This window comes from Phoxinus phoxinus (assembly GCF_949152265.1).
Source record: "Phoxinus phoxinus genome assembly, chromosome: 13".
NCBI lineage: Eukaryota > Metazoa > Chordata > Actinopteri > Cypriniformes > Leuciscidae > Phoxinus > Phoxinus phoxinus.
Genome location: NC_136888.1, coordinates 15,186,420 through 15,202,560, shown reverse-complemented (window position 1 = coordinate 15,202,560; position 16,141 = coordinate 15,186,420). Strand labels below are relative to the sequence as shown.

Below are 16,141 nucleotides of genomic sequence, written 5' to 3'. Positions count from 1 at the left end.
AAGGTTGCTGTCTGGGCAGGCCAGTATCCAAGCTAACTAAATAAATTATTTTGATACAAGTGTCTTAGTTTGCTCTTTCACTCAAATGCAAGCTCACTTACATTCTGCTTAATTACGGCAGTCCTTCGCATAATGAATAAGTGTGAATCTCGAGTGCACATCACTGTGTGTGATGAGCGAGGTGTTTTAAGAACGCTATGCACAATGGCGAAGTGCTTATTTTAATTTCTGACAGCCGTGAAGCACAAGGGGTTTGCATGACTCAATTAATCGACATTTCATTTGCTGCACAATGCTGTCCTCTGAGCCATCATACGATTGATAATGAGGAAACGTCATTTAGTGGCCACCAAGTTCTCTCATGTTCTCATTTATTTTAAAAATAAAAGATTAATTAATTGATTGATTGTACAAATACAAATTTGAATATAAACATATGGACAGCTGACTTCAATCATGACTTTTCAGCAGTGTCCAGTTGTGTGATGGCTACCCATTAGATGATTAATGACTTTTAGTGTATGTAGATTTTTTTATACATTATTTATTTATTATATTATTATTATTATACATTATATATATGAGGAACTTTGTGTGTGTATGTAAATAAATAAATATTCAGCAAACATGCATTAAATTGTTCAAAAGGGACGAGACATTAATAATTATAATTTATGAAGATTAATATTTCGAATACATTTTTTTTCTCTCATTTTTTTAACTTTGTTCTTCAAAAGAACCCTAAAAATGTAGTAGTTTTGAAGTAAATGTAACTGTTTTTAACATTGATAATAAACAAAAATGTTTCTTGAGCTCCAAATCAGTATATTAGAATGATTTCTGAAGGATCATGTGACAATGAAGACTGGGGTAATGATGCTGAAAATACAAAAAAAAAATTTTTTTTAAATATATTATATTAGAAATCAGTTATTTAAAATTGTAATAATATTTCACAATTATTTACTGTATTTTTTATCAAATAAATGCAGCCTTGATGAGCGTAAGAGACTTCTTTCAAGTTTTGAACAGTACAGTATATATGAAATTTCAACCTCTTGTTTTTGAAGAAACTTTTGTTAGTTGTCAGCTACCCATCCCATATGCCAAAAGCATTTGTAAATAAGCATTTTGGTCATGAGTCAATTATATGGCACTTCAGTAAAACTGTGCATTGTTTTGAATGACAGCATAATTGCAGACGAACCCAAACTGTAGCCTGCAGGACATGCTGATGACACAGATGAACTCATTATCATCTGCGGTGTAATTAATATTGTTTTGTGGCTGAGACTACTGTGCAGGGAGCTTGCAGGGAAATTTCACTATTTCTTCATTTAACGCATGCAGCTTTGTGCTGCTGTCAAAAGAAAGAGATGTAATATTAACATTGGTGTGAACATACAGTGAATCTGGTGTTGAAATTGTTAGATAATGGTAAAACTATTTAAAATGGAATCTAAATATTTAGGAATATTAGGATAATTTTATTTTCAGCATAATTATTTATCAAGACTTATATTAATGCAATGATTGTGTAATGAAAAATATATTTCTGTCCAAATCCAGTTCTGGGGGAAGCACAGTATGTCCTTTCATACTTATCTCTTCTTCTTTTTTTCTTCTTTTTTTTTAGCTCTTAGGAAAAGGTGCAAGAAATGCCATTCCTTTGTTGGAAGTGCCATGATATTTAGCCATGACTTGCAGGGCAAACGTAAAATTATAGATTTCAAATTGTTATAGGGACAGCAGTTTTACAGCGAAAAATGAACCACCCGATGTTGTCATGGCACTTGTTGTTAAAAGTAGAGCAGACCAAACCATGTGATTCTCTTTTCTTTCTTTCTTTCTTTTTTTTTTTTTTTTTTTTTTTTCTCTCTCTCTCTCTATTTTGAGATTGCTTATATGATTATTTTATTTTGTTTATGTGTCAACTGACACACCACTGATTACGTCAGGAACCACTAGTTCTTGTGTCAGACCGTTTGATTGTTCGTCCCTATAATTGCAGAGAAAATCCACCGATAATCAGTGCCATATTCTTTGTAAATGAAAATAAGAGTACTATGGGCCCTGCCCCTGACACGTCAGTTTGACGACCTTTAATCATGGTGAGAAAATGGAGGCAGCAATCGATGGAACTATTGAAACCAATGGTGTCATCAGTTTATGAACTGAGGCAGAAGCCCTCTGCGGTTTCCATGGCAGCATTGGTCTTTTGATAACTGAGGCTTCAGCCATAAAGTGGAATGAGTGGGCGTGGCCTGCAGATCAAGATAAAGTGGGCGGATTGAGTGAGCTGGGGTTTCTGCACTGATTATGATGTGTCAGTGCGGTTGTGATGGTTTTTATTAGCAGTAAATAGTCTGTTAAATTGAACTTTTCAGTTCATCTCTTTGAGGCTATTTTTAGAATATTAAACTACCATACTTATTTCTGCATGTATAGGATATACCGGTACATATATATAATTCTTTTATTCAGAAAGTATGCATTAAAATGGTCATACAAAAGACAGTGAAGAAATTTATAATGTAACAAAAGATGAAATTGAAACTGGATGTTTTATCACGCACCCAATCATTTGTATACAAAATGTGATAGCTAAACAACCCCGCTTTCACCAGCCAGGTCTTAGAAGGTTTTTCTGGCATTTTGTCATTACATTTGGACCAAATTCAATGATTGGACATTTTATGGCCTTCCACAGATAATATATATAAATACATTTAGACCACTTAAAGGTACAATATGTAAGAATTTTGTTATAAAATATCCCAAAATCGCACAGTGTGATATATTTCCTGAGTTGTGTACTTAAATATCCTAAAAGTTCCTAAAGATTTTTAATTTCAGAGAAATTCCAATTTTAAATAATTGGCCATCCCGGAAAACCTGTTCACTTGTCGCCTGTCACTGACGTAATATCCGCGTTATCCCTGGTTTCCGCTCAAGTACTGCCATAGTAACCATGGCGACGTGGACAACTGCGTAGTGCGTAAGGTCTAGCTGCATGCTGTTGTTGTTTCGTTCAAACATTATGGACCATGGCAAGCAGACTTTGGGGAAAAAAGGAGAACTAAATGAGGATCAATATCAGCGTAGCGTTTTTGAGATGCAGAGAGCTCCACGTCCGTGACAAACTTCGACTTGACAGCTCTTGCATGTACTTTATTAGACACGTGAGCAAATGTACATACAACTAATCAATGTTATATAGTTCAACATGATGAAATGTTAGAATATGATCTGTATGTTATATTGATCTAGCTTACTGCTAGTCTCATATAGCCAACAAACTAACACATAGAATAACATAACTTTCAACACACTCAAATGCAGTTTAGTGTGATAGTAGACCAAGTGAAACAGCGCTGCGTTACCTCACAAGTTTAATTCGTCTAATAAACTGACGTGTGAGTAGAAATTCTGCACTTGCGGGTAGTCGGTAGAAATGAAATGTCCTTATTCGTTTATATCCGCAGGACTTGCATGTGGCGCTGATATCTGTCTCTTATTAACAATCGCGCCCTGCTTTATACCACTGTCAAGATAAAAACATCAATGTATTCACTCATCCATAAACATTATTAGATCCATCGGCTTGACGACAAGTTCCATAATTCCGCAGGAAATTTTGCATCATCAACCTACGCCTTTGTTATTGTAAGAGGTTAGCGATGAAACAATTTTCATAATGTATCTTTACCTTAGTAATTGCCATCAGGATGTGAAGAGACTTAGCAGAAAATGTTTCTGGAACAAATCACCTACCCTACCTTTAATTGTATTCCTGTCTGAATGAACTTTTTCATCTCATAGAAAATAAATTAAACGTATTTTAGTTCTGAAATGGGTGCAGGTGGAGGTTTGAACTGTACCCGTGGGTGTCCAGTCTCCCTTTCGAAGGGTCACGGCCAGGTCAAACAGCACTCAGATGAAAGTTACTTCCACCAAGGCCATTCACAGCAACTTGCCTCTGCTCTTAATAGAGGCACTTCATTTCCTAATAATGATTGCTTGTCACAGTCCTTGTTGATACTGATTGGTGTCATATCCAGTTTTTCACTTGATCTGTTCCAATGTCAGTTGGTTTGTATAACTGTGCCTGTAACAGTTAACTGTAAGGGAGTCACACGAGCGTTTCTGCCTCTTCGAGTCACCCAAAGCGTTACAATTGTGCACCACCCACTGTACAGCAGACTACATAATACCCAGAAGGCCATTTAAGACCTATAATTAAAGCTTTTAGGAAACAGACAGATAACCCTTGGCTTTACAAAGCAAATGTGCAATTGCAAACTTCTCTGCATGCACCATGGCAACAGCTCTTCCATACCTGACGTTCTTCAGACAAATGGAAATACATGAACATTTTTAACCGAGGTAAAGAGATTTTCTTTTGCACTTGATTCTGTTTGCTGAGAAATGATCTTGTCTCAAGTGTTATTTCTGTTCTTCTGCACTTTCCAGGTCACCAGCATGGGGTTGAATTAATAGTCGTTTGTAATTCATCGTTTTGAATGCAAAATCCAAACTAATCCTTTTTGTTTATCTTTTTTTTATGTCAACATTTCAAAAGAGCTATTTCTCATATAGCAAAAAAAAAAAAAAAAAAAAAAACTGCTATATGATGTCCAGGTCATATTTCAATCAAAAATAAATGGAAATAAATGAGAAAATATAGTTTGCTTAGGAGCATTAATATTTAGTTGTTGTTTGTTTTTTCATAACAGTTATGAAAGTGTTGTATTGTAATTATTGTAATGGAAAAAATTATTCTCATTTGCAATTTCAAATTTAAATAAATAAATATATATATATATATATATATATATATATATATATATATATATATATATATATATATATATATATATATTATCCTAGTATAGTTTACTGTCTTTAATTTATGCTAATTTAAATAAAATATATATTTTACATTTTACAATCTATGACATTAATCTTTATTTTTTTATTATACATTATTAATGAGGATTTGGGAGGAAAACATGCTTAATTGTCATGAAATCTGAAAAATAGGCATTTTCATTATGCAAAGTGTGACATTTGTTCTATTTGTTTTTGGGTTTGTTTTTGTTTTTTGAGTGAAATGCGCCATTTTAAATGATGGGTAAATTTCTTAATTATAAGTAGTTCCTATTTAAAAAAGTTTTTTAATTATGACTTCTCTTATAGGTTGCAGGTGATAGGTTTCTTTAATAAGAGCATGCTCACTCTCGCATTTCATCTCAGCCCCTGCCGTCAACACCCGTGATATTAATACAGACTGAACCCCCTGACAGACCTAAACTTATACCTCTAAGAATACCTCTATACTTAAAGACAAACTTGATACATTTCTGTTTCTGCTGCTTCGGCACTGAGATGAGATGAGGAAAAAAAGTGGTTTCATTTTCTTGCAAATCATCTCAGAACTCCTCATCTCCATCTGCTTTTCAAACAGACTCGCTCTCAGCTCACAACTGAAGAGCAAAGTACATGTGAAGCCATTGTGAAGTAGAATGGACCGCTGCACAGTCGCTACTCGAGTCGAGTTCTTTAATTCAGTGAGGAGAGTTGAGTGCTGCTTCAGATCCTCTGATGTTCATTATAGGAATAGTTCGCCCAAAAATGAAAATCCACTTACCCTCATGTTTTAGATTGAATTTGGGAGAAATTTCGAGCAGAATGTGCAAGCTGCAAATTTGCATATTGTGAATGGTGACCAGAGCTGTAAAGTAAGTTTAGCTGATACTGGGAAATTTTCATTTGTATATTTCTTCCAAAAATATGATGTTGTTCTTTTATTAACACATTTTTTTTATTATTATTATAAATCTGTGTATAGTCAGAACAGTTCAGAAGCTTGTCGTCTTTGTTTAATTTCACTGATGATCATTTCGGAAAATTGCATGCCATTTTTATGCACCTAATTTTGCTGAAAAGACAAATCATAGATGGTTATGATTAGTTTTGCTTCACTTCCTCCATGTATATTGGTGCCATTCCAGGCAACAATTAAGCCTTGATGTGAATGTTTGTGTGGCCCTACTGCTGTGTTCCTGCCGTTCGAAGAAAAAACTGTCATTATTGAAAGTCTTTATTATTGTTATTAACTCATTTAGTGGTTCTTGCAAAGACAATCATCACTATTACTTTTGCTCATAATTGAAGTTAGTGGTTTGTTCAAATCCCTAACTTCAAGTGTTAAACTTTGATGCTGAACTTATCCTGCACCATTTTGTCCTGTAGACACGACTGATACCTCGGCAGAGCTTATCGAGGAGCGATATTTGTCTGTTTTATGCTCTTTAGAAAAACACACCTGCATGTGGAGACATTCCGGTAAAATTATATTACATTGCGCAGTGCACGTTTCGCGACAGTTTCAAAGTGAAATGTCATTTGATTGGCGCTAAAACCCTGTTCAGTTTTATCCAAAACAGATGAACGTGAATCTGGCAACAACTTCGCAACCACTACCCTATCACTGTGGCGGTGACATACATATATATATGTGTGTGTGTGTGTATATATATATATACCGTTATATATATGAATAAATGTGTGATGTAGCACATAACATTTCATATATTTTATATACAAGCTTTTAGAAGACTGACTCTAGTGTGCCCCTGCATTTCACCCAATTATCTGTGAGAACTCCTTTGAGATAAGTGACTCAGTTACATTTTATTATGTAAGTCATAAACGTCTAATGTTCTCATATCATAGGCATTTTATCTAAGCTTTTTAACAATGAACCTTTTTGACTCATTTGCCACATTATTTGGTTTCATGAGCTTTTTAGAGGTATACTCTATAACTGCGGTGTTGTTTTTGTGATTAAATCCAGTTGTGTCAGCTGGTTTCCATGGATACTGCTGCTCTACCGTCTTTTCTAGAAGTCTATATCCTATAATTCATTACTAAGTAAACCACACAGTGTGCGCATGATCCTTCATATAGTAGTTATGCCACAGGTAAGTATATGTCAAGGGAGTTCACCCTTGAGGAAGAGGTCAGAACCTTCTCTTCCATGCTGGGAATCTTTGTTGGCCCAGAGCAAATATGTATTTCTGCATCGACTGACTCAAAGTATCATGAACTCTGCATTGAGCAGGTTTCCGGTAATGTATGCTGGCGCATTTCAGTTGTGTTTTCTTCTCCTTGCAGATAAGCCTTGGATCTGGAATATTCCATACACTCAAGCCCCAGACACTCATGGAAATGTATGGGTTCCTTCTTGAGGAATTCAAGCCGTTGGGATCATCTGCAAAAGACAGAATTTTTATGGAAATCAGACCGCCAGCGTCTCAATCTGCTCTGTGTCTGTTCAGTTCGCCCTTGTTTAGCCACCTTAATGACACCCTTTAACCCTTGACAGCAATGGTAGGTAGATCCAGTATACAGTACACCATAATAGTGTTCACCCTTAAGCTGTGTTTTAGTCTTTTGTTGTTATAGACACTGTAGAGATGTTTAGTTATGCATTTATCATAAACATTTTGTAAAAATGACAAATAAATTACATTTTACATCCAGAAAGCTTTGAACTATGTCTTACATTTTTCAGTAGCAATGTCAGAAAGAGCTTGTGCTTTTCTTAAAAGCCAGTAATGCATGTAGAAAATAGCAATCCAATAATGTTTTTATTCAGTGAAACAACCGCCAATTGCTTTGACCCAATCATATTTACACCTCAATTCAGGAAGATGAAATTATATCTTTTTTTTTATTATAAAAATAAAAAAAGCAATTTTTCAAATCCATTTTCCAACCGATTTGTTAGGTAGAGTTCAGATAAAAAGAGAACTGCGGTAAATGAAATGGTGAAAACATCTCAAATTGGCCCTTTTTTTTTAAAGTTTGATTATGGACATGTCCTCTGAAATGAATTCTGTGTGAGCGCCAAGGGCGGATAGATTTTTCATTCCCGGCTACAGTCAAGCAGGAATATGTTTAGGAGGACTGTGCTCCCCCGGCATCACTGATGAATTGAATGTGTTTAAAATAAAGAACAATTGGTGCTGTTCCTTGGTTATCCTGAAATTGTCATGTTGCCTAGCAACATTGGAATTTAGCACTACATTGATACAGGAATTCCCTGTGGCCCCTCATCATTTATTTATTTCGTCCTATAATCAACAAATATTGTAAATCCGCATTATTGTAATGTTATCTTGGATGTTATCTTAGCCTCCAGCACATCTGTACAGAAAAGTTACAGCTAGTATGTTGCTTGTAGGGGTACATAATGACAATGAAATATTACATTTTGGGTGGAACTGAATTATGTATATCTCCTGCACAGCCGTCTGTGACATTTGTTGGAACCGTTTTAGACTTTGATCCGATAAATATTAGCGAGCTCTCCTCCATTCTATAAAGGTCTTTTAGTATTGATCCCGGATCATTAGAATAATACCTAACACAGCAAACTGGCTGTGGAGGATCATTATGCGTTTATTATTCGAATGAGTGATTACTGTGTTAACTATTCCAATTACATCCCTGCTATTACTAATAATTGTCCCCATGTTGCTAAATGCATTGTTTAGATTTTCTATCTACATTTTTCCAATTGTTTCACTGACTGTTCCAAAGGTGAATTTAGTGTAAATATGCACTAATACATTTCTCCTCAAGTTCACACATTTGTCCCTTTTAGCTTGGTTAACCACATATGAAGTTTATTAAATGAACTATGGACATATTCCAACATTTTACAAATCAGTCTACACTTCACAGGAGCATTTAAAATTTTTGTGTAGCCTATTCATTTAGCATTTATTGTGTCTGGTCACTAATAAAGTTGCACATGCACAATCAGGCTACAGACGTCTTGTGTTTTGTGATACTTGCCTGTGTGAGGATTGTATAGACATGAAGGCATCATGTGGCAAGCTGTTTTTACTTTTATTCTTTGAAACTAACTAGTGTCTAGATATATGTAGTGCTCCGACTAGTGTGTATTGCAGTTGTCACTCGCACCTATTCACTTTTTACTTGAGACTATTTATTAGTCCAGATTTGCTCATGTCAAGCTGTAATTTCTAACAGTAGAATGTCTAAATAAACAGCATTTTTCTGGTTTTAGCCCATTTCATACGCAATTCAGTATCATACTGTAGAATTGTACGGGTTGATTCACTCATTTCAAATTTCTAGGTCAAGAAATACATTTTAACTTCTCTCCCAAGTTTTATGTCCACTCTTCAGGGTGATTATTAAAAGACATTTGAGCGATTTTGTGGGTCGTTTTAAGCTTTTGTGAGCGTCTGTTCGCTTTTCAAGCATCAGTTTGCCTGTGACGCAAGATAAACGAATGGTGCTGCTGCGTGAGAAGACAGAGAAGTAATTTTTCCCCGGAATAATAAAAAAATGTGTGCCTGTGACAAGGATAAGTGGAAATTGGAGTGTGAGAAAACGTATAAACTAATGTTCGTCTGAGTATACGGTAAGTCAATCTTTTCTGGAGTTTAAGAAGAAATTGAAGAACATACTGATGTGACGTAATTTCGGACAAAATCAGGGGGGTTTGGGAGTTCGAAACTGCTTGCAAAATCGAAAATTTCGCTCCGGCTGGTAAACACCTTTGTAAGACCATTGGGCTGTGGAGATTACATAGGCTCCGCCTTCTTTCACGTGAAAATCTTTACTTGTTCATTTGGTCTGTTCAGTCGGTCGAGAGACATCCGTGAAAACATGAACACACTGGAGAGCTGCTTTATTGTCGAAAATAAAGTTGATACATTTTAAGCAATCGGTAAGTGCTAAACGTGATGCGACTTTACTAGACTGACGAATTGCAGAGCTTTTCCAAACATATCCACTGTGCTATGATCAGATGCTTTGGTTGTCGTCGGATGTTCAATAACAATATATCGCTGCTCATGTATTTCGAACATCGTTTTACCTCTAAATGAAGAACGAAAAAAAAATTTGCCGTGAGTATATCGGAGTATAAAACTTTGGAAAGTTTTCCAAAAAAAAGGAAGGGGGTTGAATGTATTTAATTATTTGTCATTTCAGGCTGGATCATCTGATGTAGATCCAGTGTTAACACAAGTATTGTGCTTAATTTCACAAGTAGCGTAATCCGGTTTACGGCAAAGAATTCAATGACTGAACAATTTTACTTTGTCAATAAAAAAAATGATAAGCATTATTTTTAGGCATCGTTTATGAAGTGCAACGGGACACATGACCTTACTGCGATCACAGGCTTTGATTTTACCTGTGTTCACAAAAATGCTGGAAAAGTGCTTTTCTGCTTATTAGGCCCTTTGACATCAACCCTGAATATATTTTTGAAAAACTTGATTTATCTGATTTTAGGCCACATTTTGAAGAATGTTACTATAAAATAAGACTTGCATTTTTCATTGATAATGGTTTACTGCACTTTATTGACATTTCAGCTTATGACCATTTTCTGTTTTTTTCTTTAAAAAATAAATGTTTTAAAATTCACAGTATGATGTTTTCCATTTCCTTTGCCATTGACATTAAATAATTAAAATATAGTTTTGTTATGACATATGAAATATAAGTACAATATGAAAAGCAGTTATTACAGTATTCCTTTGTATTAATGCAATGAATTGCTGCAGACAAAAATGTAATACTGTAAAATACATCATATTAAAGCAGGATACTGTATTTATTTTGTAATAACAGAACTATACGGTAAATGTTGATTACAGTAGTAATCCTGTAAGTGGCTGGTAACCCAGCTGTCAGTATTTTACAGTAAAATTTACAATGAAAAGTTTGTTTTAGTTAGGCCTACCTATATAGCTACTTAATTCATAATTCAATGTCATAAATGGCTAGTAAAAATGTTACTAGAACAGTAATAATTGGAAAACATGCAAGTGTCTGATGAAAGTATGTGTCTATTTGTTACTATTTATTAATTCATTCAAAAAAATATTCATTTTAAAAAGTTAGTTTTAAAGTGTAATTGTTCAAATGGCTTGCCATATGCGTCGAGGCTCCGATAGTTTCGTACAATCGCAGGGAACGTGTGTAGCTTATACTTCTTGTGAGGTTTGTCAATTGAACATCGTGAATATCTCCAGAGTTCAGGAGGCTTAATAAAGTGGATCTAGCTAAAAAAAAAAAGATGTATAGGCCTACATGTAAACATTTATTTTAAAATATATTTCATCATAACTCACGCATGCAACCACTTGATGGACCTACCAGCGACGGAAGTGGATTGAAACAAGGTGCGAAACATTCTTTTCGAAGAGACCCAGTGAGATGCATCACATGAGAAGAGCTGAACTACCAGATCCACCCACAATCTCCTCTATCAGGATTTCAGCTGGCACTAAATCCATTCTCAGAGGATGGAATGAGCATCTCTCATCATTGCGCTTATGCAGCACATTTGGTGTACATGCAGCCCAAGAATAATGGAAGACGGCGAAGTTTCTTACAGTTGCATGTACACCAACGTAAAATGTAAGATGTGGAGACTTTATTACCAGTCCTGTCCAGCAGAATCACATAATGGCATGTAGAGGCGCGTGCTGTTGTGGTCCTGCTAATGAAGATAATGCCAGGTTCATAATGTTGCTGCTCCTCATCATCCTCTACCTCCTGTGCGGAGCCGCGGTGTTTTCAGCCCTCGAGCATCCCAAGGAGAAACAGGCGAAGGAAAGGTGGGCTCAGAGGTTTGAGCTTTTCAGCCAAAAGTACAATCTCAACAAAAGTGATCTGGAGAAGTTCTTGAGGCATTATGAAGAGGCGAACATTGCAGGAATACGGGTGGACACCCTCAGACCACGCTGGGATTTTACTGGAGCCTTTTATTTTGTCGGTACTGTCGTTTCCACCATCGGTAAGATGAAAACATGAACATATATCCTGACTATCAGTATAAGTATTCGTTAATGTATGTTATTTTAGATATATTTGTATTAATATAGCCTACCTAAATTCACAATATGGTTTATATAACAATTTATTTACAACATTTATAAATATTAATAGATGATGATGATAGTGTGTGTATACATTTTCACAATTTTAAATATATATATATATATATATATATATATATATATATAGTATGAGGACATGCATGGTCCTCAAACCTTATGTCCAAAATCTGTCTTTAAGTAGCTGTCCCTGAATGAATGTACAGTATGTCAGTGAATCCACAAACACACACACAAAAAAAGATAAATATATAATGTATTATTAACTAATACAAGTCAAACACAGAAATTGTGGTTACATTTTACATTAGTATTATGTTGTTGTGTTTCATTTATATTTTTGTGGAGATACTTGTAATTACAATTTGATATGTTTTTATTATTAAAATTGAATTCATTAAATGTAGTTTAAATATATTTGAAACATGCATGAGCACTAATGTAAAGCGTTGCAAACTGTTACCTTGAGCAGCAGGAGAGATGTTAGACTATTGATGCAGGTCACTGTCTGCATGTGGCTATTAGTGTAAAGTTATTGCTTAAGCCTTATATAGAGAGGCTAGCTGATATTATTACAGATTTTGAAGTTGATGTTGCTGAGCATGAAATTTTGCAGCTTTTGAAAACCTTGCTTCTGGTACAGTTATAGACCTGACACCACAAGAACTGAGATTTATAAAGGATCGTTATATGAAGTCAGTCGAAAATATTTCCTCCTTCATTTTCTACATCTTACTATTCCAAGTTGCCTACCTTCATAAAATGCTGTTTATCTGCATTTGACACTACAGGTAATGCAATAAAAGATGTGTTTACACAATTTCCCAGTTCCCCTTGCCTGTATTCCTCACTAATTCCAGGAAAATTTCCCATAGGGGATCTCACAATTTCCAAACGATGAAGACCTTTGTAGCTTATTGTCTTGCTATTCGCCACATTGTGTTCATCTAACTGTTGCTGTTTAGTTTGGTTTCATTTCCTTTCTCATGAAGCACCTTGTGAAATTCATGCGATAAAGTCTTCAGACCTTGAGCTAAAGATGTGAATGTGCTTGTCTTCACAATGTCCTCCTTAATGGTGGCTTTTATGTGAAGGGGGAAAACATTTATGAGAATAATAATGCAATCCATTTGTTATTTGCATTTCAATCAGCGTGACATGGGAAAGGTGGGAGATGTGTCAAGATCTGTCACCAAGCAACACTTTCTTCTCCAGCTTTGAGGATGAAGAAAATAGTTTGTGGCGATTCAGCTCGATAAACAGCCTGTGGCAGATATGGTTTATTCAGTTGTATACAGTGTGGGTATAACTTTACATTTCTTCCTCTTATATTTCCCACAGGGTTTGGAATGACCACGCCTGCCACAGTCGGTGGCAAAATCTTCCTGATCTTTTATGGCCTCATTGGCTGTGCAGCCACCATTTTATTTTTCAATCTGTTCTTGGAAAGAATAATAACCGTGTTGGCTTTTGTGCTCAAGTCCTGCTATGAAGTCCAACGGCGACGCAAAGGAGTTTTACCTCACGACAGCAGACGAGACGCGAGCAATGCGAGGCTAGATCGTGAAGCCAGTCTTGCAGGATGGAAGCCCTCGGTGTATTGCGTGATGTTGATTCTTTGCGTGGCAGCAATGATCATTTCATGTTGTGCTTCGGCAATGTACTCCTCAATCGAGGGATGGGGATACTTGGATTCGCTGTATTTCTGCTTTGTGGCATTCAGCACCATTGGTTTCGGGGATATGGTCAGCAGCCAGCGAGCCAGATACGAGAACCAGACCATCTACCGAATCGCCAATTTCCTCTTTATTGTAATGGGCGTTTGCTGCATTTACTCGCTATTCAACGTCATTTCCATTGTTATCAAACAGGTGCTCAACTGGCTCCTGAAAAAGCTTAAGATACATTGCCGTCACTGCCCCGGGAGGCCTCTCCGGCCCCGTAGGAACGCGGTCATGCCGGGCCATCTCCGAACACGCGTTCGCAACATATCCATAGACACGGACGCAGTGAATGATAGCGAGACGGACGGACGCAGGATGTCTGGAGAGATGATCTCAATGAGAGACTTCCTGGCGGCTAATAAGGTCAACTTGGCGATCATGCAGAAGCAACTGTCTGAGACGGCCAACGGCCATCCGCGTCCATGCGGCTCAACAAACAGGCACAATGGATTCTCTGGTGGGGTCGGAGCCCTGGGCATAATGAATAATAGGCTTGCAGAAACCAGTGCGGACAGATAAATAGTACTTTTACAAACAAACTATCACAATGACTTTATGAAAAAGCCAGATTGCACTGCCCATAGTTTCGCTATATTGTTACTTTTATAATACAGGCTTGTACACAGTCTCTAATATGTGTTGAATGCTGTAGCTGAAATATCCATTGCTGCTCTAAAGGTAAAGAAGATGTAGAACTGAAGCTCAGGTCTGGTTGAGGTGCTGGGACAGGCTTTGCTGCACCATATTTTGGCTCAAACGTTTTTGGTTAAACTTTATTTTAAGGTGTCCGTTACTGTGTAGTTATACATTTAAGTACTGATTAATATGAATTGAGTACATGTACTTGTAATCGGGTTTGGGTTAGGATTAGAGGTTGGTTTAGCGTTAGCATTTAATTATGCATCATTTATAGTTATTACTACAGTAACATGTAACATGTGTAACAAGGGCACTAAATAATGTGTTAACACTTTTTTTTCTTTTTTTGGAAGTTTAATCAGTTTTTTTTTTTTTTTTTTTTTTAAACTAGCACTTTGTATGTCTACAACGTCTAATAAGGTCTGAGACCACTATGGGTGAATCTATATTTTGGAATTTTTTTTCATAAATAAATATGTGTTAAATTATGAGCATTTTGCTAACGTCTGATCTGTACTGTACAGAGTCACATGATCGGTGTCACAAATGTACGAATTTGATTAGCGACCTAGAAATAGTCCTGAATCTTAAGTAGCCTATTACATATACCCTTCAGAAGTTTGGTGTCAATCAGTTTTGTATTATTATGGAGAGAAGTTAATACTTTATTCAGCAAGGATGCATTACATTACTCAAAGCGGACAGTAAAGACATGTATGTTATAACAATATTTCTATTTAAAAAATATTTTTCTTTTAATTCTTTCTTTTCATCAAAGAATCATGAAAATCATGTATCACGGTTTCCACAAAACTATTAAGCAACTGTTTTCAACATTGTTAATAATAAGTAATGTTTCTTAAGCACCAAATCAGTATATATTAAAATGATTTCTGAAGGATCATGTGACACTGAAGACTGGAGTAATGATGCTGAAACACAATATTACTGTTTTTTTAAATCAAATAAATGCAGCCTCGGTGAGCATAAGTGAAAATCTTACTGACCATGTGGTTATACAGTATACATCACTGTAAAAAGAAAAGGTTGCTGCCTTAAATTTTTAAGTATTCAACTTGGCTGTTTTAAGTCATAACCACTAAATTACATTAAATTGACTTAAAAAACAAGTTGAATCTTGTGTAACCTATAGAAAAAAAGTAGAAAATTGCTTAACTTATTTAGGAGTTAAAGCAATGTTGTCGTAACTTATTCATCATATCTTTTTTTTTTTTTTTTTACACTGTATAAAATATATTTTCAGTGTGGTCTCAGACTTTTGGACATCTCTTTCTGTCTTTTGATAGCTTCTGAATGGAGAATTTTTTTTAGAGTAAATGAACCAAGTCACAAGGTGATGCAAATTACATTCATCCACCAGTAGCTTACTGTCCTCTCACTGTGCAGATATGCAGATATGGGCACGAGGAATAAGGTGCGACAGAGCCAGACAGCTCGCATGCCATCTGCTTCAAGACGTTGTAGGCTACTGCAGATACTTCAGAGTGTCTAACAGCTGTATAAAATTCAAGACTCGGAAACCTATTGATTGCTTGAATTGCTTATCAGGTATTTCAGATGAACTGAAATGTATCAGAAGTGCACTGAATGAAACGAACAATGTCGTTTTGAATTGTTCATGAAATATGTGCAATGCCAAAATGGGTATGATGCAGGACATCAGATCATTTTCTCCAGCACTTTGTATCTTGAACTTTGAAACCAGCTCACTTTATGTTGAGATGAATGACTGTATGTAAAGGTGTAATGCATGAGAAATTATAATAAAATATTGCCAGTTTTGCTGGGAAATCTTATAAA

General features: G+C 35.8%; 2 protein-coding genes across 4 annotated transcripts in view; both read left to right on the top strand.

Moving 5' to 3' along the window:
- The window catches only part of tdp1 (tyrosyl-DNA phosphodiesterase 1), a 40,536-nt gene extending 31,697 nt beyond the window's left edge, over window positions 1-8,839 (top strand). The window contains exon 16 of one of the 2 annotated variants that reach the window (XM_079633431.1): window positions 7,180-8,839. In XM_079633431.1, the coding sequence (XP_079489557.1) occupies window positions 7,180-7,253 (74 nt within the window). In that variant the 3' untranslated portion in view covers window positions 7,254-8,839. The remainder of the gene's footprint in view (window positions 1-7,179) is intronic. The other variant, XM_079633432.1, reaches the window with a different exon arrangement.
- A 2,366-nt stretch (window positions 8,840-11,205) lies between these two features.
- Window positions 11,206-15,766, top strand: kcnk13a (potassium channel, subfamily K, member 13a). 2 transcript variants are annotated; one of them, XR_013799994.1, is made up of 3 exons: window positions 11,206-11,857; window positions 13,299-14,359; window positions 15,728-15,766. XR_013799994.1 is itself a non-coding variant. In XM_079633021.1 (2 exons), the coding sequence occupies exons 1-2, from the start codon at window positions 11,527-11,529 to the stop codon at window positions 14,198-14,200; spliced, it is 1,233 nt and encodes a 410-aa protein (XP_079489147.1). In that variant the 5' UTR covers window positions 11,206-11,526; the 3' UTR covers window positions 14,201-14,575. The 2 variants fall into 2 exon arrangements, 1 of the variants encoding a protein (XP_079489147.1); XM_079633021.1 differs by lacking the exon at window positions 15,728-15,766 and having other exon boundaries at window positions 13,299-14,575.
- The last annotated feature ends 375 nt before the right edge of the window (window positions 15,767-16,141 follow it).

Coding starts and splice junctions, on each gene's coding strand:
- kcnk13a (XM_079633021.1), top strand. CDS start 11,527: ATGGCATGTAGAGGCGCGTGCTGTTGTGGTCCTGCTAATGAAGATAAT. Junction 11,858..13,298: donor TACTGTCGTTTCCACCATCG/GTAAGATGAAAA, acceptor TATTTCCCACAG/GGTTTGGAATGACCACGCCT.